The 7,310-nt window shown below is 37.1% G+C and overlaps 1 protein-coding gene across 1 annotated transcript; it reads left to right on the top strand.

Annotated features, from left to right (window-relative positions):
- Positions 1-1,782: 1,782 nt before the first annotated feature.
- On the top strand, positions 1,783-3,789 carry CHRM2 (cholinergic receptor muscarinic 2). The gene has a single exon (XM_032642174.1). The coding sequence runs from the start codon at positions 1,830-1,832 to the stop codon at positions 3,228-3,230; it is 1,401 nt and encodes a 466-aa protein (XP_032498065.1). The 5' UTR covers positions 1,783-1,829; the 3' UTR covers positions 3,231-3,789.
- The last annotated feature ends 3,521 nt before the right edge of the window (positions 3,790-7,310 follow it).

Here is a 7,310-nt window from a genome sequence, read left to right as displayed (position 1 = left end):
TGATGTTGAATATCTTTTCATATGATTAAAATTTAACATTTAATTTGTCTTCCATCTAGCGAGTGTATCAATGTTTTAGATTGTTAGTATTCTCATCTTTCCTTATTTCATTTCAAAACTTTTTTATATTAAGGACATTAGGTAACTTTTTATCATGTGCTTTTACAAATATTGTTTCCCAATTTTTATTTTTACTTTTTTTATGCAAAAATTTCAAATAATTATATAGTGCTTACATATATTTTTCTTATGGCTTCTGAGTTTTGGGTCTTGTTTATTAAGGCCAAATTCCTCCTAAGTTATTGTTTTTTAAAAATATACTTGAAGATAACTTGCTTTCCAAGAAGAATAATCCATTTCGTTTAAATGCTATTTGTACTATGAAATAATTTTCTACATGAATTTCAAGGGAAAACCACTGCCCCATCTGTATTTCTTTGTAATTATGGGGACCTGGATAAATAGAGATTTCTCAATTTCAAAATGCCAACAAATAACTGCTCAACAATGCTTACTTTCTGATACACACAACTCATTGATTTTGTCAACTTGGGCCACTTCCTTCAGAGGTTGTGTCCCCAGAAATATGTCATAGCTCATTTGATAAAACTCAACTTTCTTTCCAGTGTCCCTTATGAAAGATTGCTCAATTGTCTCCAGACTTCGATGATATTATCTGAAAACGTTGAACATGTGTTTACTTAGACACAGCAGGGCTGGGCAGCAGGAAGTGCGCTCCAGTTTAATAATTGCTCCTTTACCAACCCATCACTGCCACCAGAGCGTATGCCTCTCACAGGCAAGGACCTTGTCTTAATTAGCAGGGAATACCCAGAGTATATCATAATGCTTAATCATGAGTTACTTCATAGATATGTGAGGACAAAGTGAATGAGTGAATGATTGAACAAACTAAGGTTCATAGTCTTATCTCTATCATTGACTTGATATGTGACCTTATATAAATTAGTTAATCTTTCTGGGCTTCAGTTCCCTGTTCTGCTGAACAAATATAATTTCCAGCCTGACTGTACCAAAGATTTGTCCGGAATAACAATAAGAGAATAGACTTGGTAGTGATTTGAAAAAAAATCAGAAGATTCATATAATCATATCAATATACATTTGATAAATAATTTCTTTTGCAGGATGTGGAATATTGCTAACTACATAGAATATGCTATGTGACACTAACTACAAGTGTAAAATGGAGATCAGAAAAAAATAATACTGGGGGGAATGTATTGGCTAAAAGGAGTATCATTATTATCTTTATTATTATCATTATCAGTATTATTATGAAAAACACTTAGAGAAACCTGGTGGAAAAAGTCACACACAATGTTATATGTTTTATGCTTCCCCCATAATTTAGTCCTCCTACTGGTTTATTAATTTTTATGTCTATACCAGAAACCTCCTGATGCTTTGGAAAGTTTTTTGTGTAATTTTGGCTTATTTAGTTCAATTCATCAATATTATGCTCAGTTAAATTGACTGATGACAGATAGATAGATAGATAGATATTCAGTTCTAGATCTGAACATATTCAAAATGTCATCAGACTTCAAATACATTGCCAGCCTGAAAGGATCTTTTGAATCCTTCATTTAAAGTCTTTGCTTTTCATAGGGGGAATTGAGGCAGGTAGTCACAATAAACTTGTAGGAGAAAGAAGGAAGATTTTGGAGTAAAAATTGTAGTTCAAAAGAGAGACATCTGATATATTATAAAGCAATGTTTATATTATGTATTTGTTAATTTTATTCTGTTTCCCTGCAGGTTTAAATGTGTATTTGGCTACTTGGCTACTGATTAGAGAACACAAAATGAATAACTCAACAAACTCCTCTAACAATGGCCTGGCTCTGACCAGTCCTTATAAGACATTTGAAGTGGTTTTTATTGTCCTTGTGGCTGGGTCCCTCAGTTTGGTGACCATTATTGGGAACATCCTGGTCATGGTCTCCATTAAAGTCAACCGCCACCTCCAGACCGTCAACAATTACTTTTTGTTCAGCTTGGCCTGTGCTGACCTCATCATTGGTGTTTTCTCCATGAACTTGTACACCCTTTACACTGTGATTGGCTACTGGCCTTTGGGACCTGTGGTGTGTGACCTTTGGCTAGCCCTGGACTATGTGGTCAGCAATGCCTCAGTAATGAATCTGCTCATCATCAGCTTTGACAGATACTTCTGCGTCACAAAACCGCTCACCTATCCCGTCAAGCGGACCACAAAAATGGCAGGTATGATGATTGCAGCTGCCTGGGTTCTCTCCTTTATCCTCTGGGCTCCGGCCATTCTCTTCTGGCAGTTCATTGTAGGGGTGAGAACTGTGGAGGATGGGGAATGCTACATTCAGTTTTTTTCCAATGCTGCTGTCACCTTTGGCACTGCCATTGCAGCTTTCTATTTGCCTGTGATCATCATGACTGTGTTATACTGGCACATATCCCGAGCCAGTAAGAGCAGGATAAAGAAGGACAAAAAGGAGCCTGTGGCCAACCAAGATCCAGTTTCTCCAAGTCTGGTACAAGGAAGGATAGTGAAACCAAACAACAACAACATGCCTGGCAGTGATGATGGCCTGGAGCACAACAAAATCCAGAACGGCAAAGCTCCCAGGGATGCTGTGACTGAAAACTGTGTCCAGGGGGAGGAAAAGGAAAGCTCCAATGATTCCACCTCAGTCAGTGCTGTCGCCTCTAATATGAGAGATGATGAAATAACCCAGGATGAAAACACAGTTTCCACTTCCCTGGGCCACTCCAAAGATGAGAACTCAAAGCAGACATGCATCAAAATTGTCACCAAGACCCAAAAAGGTGACTCATGTACCCCAACTAATACCACCGTGGAGGTAGTTGGTTCTTCAGGTCAGAATGGAAATGAAAAACAGAACATTGTTGCTCGCAAGATTGTAAAGATGACCAAGCAGCCTGCGAAAAAGAAGCCTCCTCCTTCCCGGGAAAAGAAAGTGACCAGGACGATCTTGGCCATTCTGTTGGCTTTCATCATCACTTGGGCCCCATACAATGTCATGGTGCTCATTAACACCTTCTGTGCACCCTGCATCCCCAACACAGTGTGGACAATTGGTTATTGGCTCTGTTACATCAACAGCACTATCAACCCTGCCTGCTATGCACTTTGTAATGCCACCTTCAAGAAGACCTTTAAACACCTTCTCATGTGTCATTATAAGAACATAGGCGCCACAAGGTAAAACATCTTTGTAAAGAAAGAAGGTAGTCAAGGGGAGCTTGGCGAAAAGAAACAGAATAGAAGAGCTCCTAGTTTTCAGATCTCTGCCATTGCACTTTATAGTCTTATCACGGAATGTGCAGTTAAGGAGCCCAGCAGTGACACTCTAATGGTGCCTATGCTCCGGTTTGAAACTTGCACCTTCTAAACCCTGTCAGTTTAGGAGCAAGGAGACCATTAAGGAGACATGTTGGAACTGTGGATTTAAGAAATGATCTATGCTTTCTCATACTCTCTTGAAGAAGGGCTTCTGAATCTATAATTTTATCTCTGCACAAAAAGAATAATAACCTCACCCCTTTTTTTCATTTTTTTGTTCCCAAGTGTCCGTATGAGGATGAAATGCCACAGTTACAAACTAACCTGGAGAGTTAAACATAAAGAAAGCCATTACACAATGGCGAAGTGAACAAAGAAGATCAAAAAAGGATGTAGAAATGGCCTCTGGCGTGTTTAACATATATTATTCACTTGTTTTGGTTTTATGTGGAGAATTGCAACATAATAAATGCTTATCTTTTTTTGCCTTTCCCTTTCCCACCATCAAAAGAGAACAAACAAACAAACAAAAAACTTAATTACATTGCATCGTTATTTTTCTCATATGGCATTGGTTTTTATACTTCCCTGTTTTACATTGTGTAAGGGCAAAATCTGCAGGACTTTCACCAAATACGGAGACAGCCATGAAAAAGGGTATTTCACCCCTGCCCACTGTGTCTTTTGCATTCTTTGGGGGTATAAAACCCTATGAGGATTTAGTTCACTTATGATTCTTCATGTGAAATATTTTCACCAATCTGGTTTTCTACTAAACTAGCCTCTTATTTTAATAGAATAGCCTACGTAATATATAAACCTGCTTGAGAAACCAAAGTCATTTTTTAAATTGAGGTTTCATCAAATTGAACAATGGTCATTCTTGTTGGAGAAAGTTTACTGAGGGCGGGTGAATTTTGAGATAAGAAAATAGAAGGTTGAAAGGGCATCCTGTTTCAACCTGATCTGCCTAACCTATGTATGACATGCTAACTTGTAAACATGAACTCCTGGCCTTTGTCAGCAGGAAGATGCTGCTTTATTCATCTGGAATCTTAAATAGGATTAACTTATTCACGTGGCACCAATGACTTTCGGGTCAGTCCCAAGAGAATAAGACCTTCTCCTCAATGCTTGCTAAAGGATGATATTCAACTTACAGATAAGTGAGGTTTATAACCATCCTATGACCTATGGAGGGAAAAAAAAATAGAGTAATTAAAAAACATATACTGAAACCACCTTTTTTTCCCCTCAAATCATCAGTTCTCCCTAAAATTTTTTAACTTCAAAATTCTGTCAATAGAAGTAGTAATCTTTATGGCAGAAATGTTACGGATACCTAAACAGGCCAAGTGAGCTCAGCAAAATCTGAAAGAATATAAGTGGCTGCACCTGTGCCACTTCTCCCCCTTTTAAAAAATTCTAGACCATAGAAAAGTCATATCAGAAACGATTACCCAACGGTGGCTTTATATAAATCTTGTCTATGTAAGACCTTTTTATTGGTACCCCAAATAAATATACAATTACATTGACTCACACTTAGTTATTTTTACCCCTCAACTTTTTTGTCTTACTATATTTGCTATAGTCTTCCAATCAGATTTTTAAAAGACAGCCCAATCAATAGAAATCAAATTTATAAAGCCCTTTACAAATTTTACATTTTAGATTTATGGGCTTTATGATAACTTGACCGGTAATATCCATGTGAGTTGCATGATGAATTTGTCAGTATTAGACTTTAGCACTTCAGTTAGAGTTATTTTGTGTGACTTGCCTCACTGATGGCATCTCAAAACTTTTGGGAGCTGAAAAAAAAGCACAAGGCAAATAACAACAAAAAAGAACAATTAGTAAGAAGCAAATTGCCAATAATTTTTGTATATAACTTATCCTTTATAAAAATAACTTCTTGTTTCAACAACTTCAGTCATTCTTCCCCAACTAAATCTTCTATTTATAAACATACAGCATCAGTTCATACAGATATCTTTATTCTACCTTAATGTAAACTTTTACATTTAAGATCCATATTTTTAATTTGTTTCTTCAAGTCAACGTATCACTTTAGTTGGGATGAACTCTTTGGATTCAAGGATTGAGGATTCAGGATTTGGGTCCTTTTTTGCCTTCTCTAGCAGTCCAGCTCATCGTGAATCCAACTGCCTCTTACTCTCCATTGCCATCACATGCTCTCCTTTCTTCCTTCTATTCTTGATCTCCACCGTATCTACCACAACCTTATTGAAAGAGAAACAATCAAAAATTAAAGAAAGGAATTGAATATAGACTGACACATCATGGAAGCTTTGTAAACCGGAATCAGAAAAAATGGAAAGAACACTGAAAATAGTAGATGATTAGAAAGATATGGAGACTGCATCCAAAGGCTTGCATTAACTATTGCTGGATTTGTCTATTTCAGTGGCTCCCAACTAGGGACCATTTTTCCTCCCAGGGGACATTAACAGTGTGTGGAGACATAGTTGGTTGTCACAACTTGAGAGAGGGCTATTGGCATCTAGTGAATATAGGGGCCAGGGATGCTGCTAAACGGCTTACAGTGCACAGGATAGACCCCACGACTAAGAATTTTTTGGCTCAAAATGTCAGCAGTGCCAAAGTTGAGAAACCCTGACCTATTTTAAGGGATTCGAGAGCTTGCTTTATATAAGTGGGAAAATAATCCTGTTTCACTCTTAGAATATCAATGCAAATTGTTCATCTGTTTGAAAAAGGTTAATGTTCACCAATCATGTATCAGACACACTGTCATCCATTGAGTCTGGTGTATTTGTAATTCACAGACTGGGAACACAAGACACATCTATATAGCCAAAATCACCAGACCATGCACATAGCACATTGTTTCCATCATCTTAATGTCCACTTATGATTGCCACAGTGTCCAGTCAATTGAAGTTGAAGTAGTTGGCTATTAAAATGGTTGCAGTTGATATGTTCACTTTCTATTGGAGCTGCTATTCTTCCTGTCAAAAACCTTAACAGCCTCTTTCAGAAACATTATGATTCATCTCCTTTATCTTCACTGGAAAGGTAAATATCTGTCAAGAACTTCTTCTTTCCTCATAGCAATAATGTAAATATCCCAGAGCGGTCTTCTAAGAAGAGGAATTTAAGAATGTGAAAAGGCTAGTTCATTTCTTGAAAAAAGAAATGATTGCCTTTTTACCAGTTCATCATTAATTTAATGTCAGCTCCCAAGTGGTAGGACAAAGTCATCAGTATAATAAGCCACATAGATAAGCTTTCTGGTTTGAATGTCAAAGCTGGAGGTCCCACATACTCCTGCTCTTTTTCCATTCACCACTTTTTTGACCCTAAACATCTGACGTCGGGAGAGACGGGAGTTCAAAATGATGGCAACATATACTTAGAAATGCAATCTACTTTTATTTTCTCCTACTTAGTTCACTGGTAGTTGCCTTTTCCCCAGTTTGATAGTATCCCTTTTAACAATCACAGCACTGGCGTTGCAAATAGATTAGGGAAGCACCCAAAACTGGATGAATTGTGCAAAATGTATGTTCAGCATGTATATATAATACCATGCCTCTTAAATATGCTTCTCTTAAAAGGGTGCACGCTACAGCATGAACTGTGTGCATATTTGATGTATCTTCCTGGAATATGCTGTATGCTTAATATACATATTCTATAAATAGAGTAATAAAATGTATAATAGAAATACATATTTCTGTATGCAAATAAATATATTATACACAAAGTCTGAGTATGTAATATGGTATATGTTGCTTCAGAGTATCAAAAGTAGATTTTATACACCCAATTTTGAAAGAATTACTATTACACTGTGTCATAATCTTTGGAAACATAGCACTTATTTTAAATATCTCTTGGAGGAATATACTAATAAATCTTTGGTGTCACCCCACGTGACAACAATGCTTTTTGCCTCTGTGTTCCTGACAGTCCTCTAACTAGAATCGTCCTGGCTGTTTCTGTTCCAACAGCT

This window comes from Phocoena sinus, chromosome 9 (genome assembly GCF_008692025.1).
Source record: "Phocoena sinus isolate mPhoSin1 chromosome 9, mPhoSin1.pri, whole genome shotgun sequence".
In the NCBI taxonomy this organism is placed as follows: domain Eukaryota; kingdom Metazoa; phylum Chordata; class Mammalia; order Artiodactyla; family Phocoenidae; genus Phocoena; species Phocoena sinus.
The sequence above is the reverse complement of the archived record's forward strand: the minus strand, read 5'-3'. Positions and strand labels throughout refer to the sequence as shown.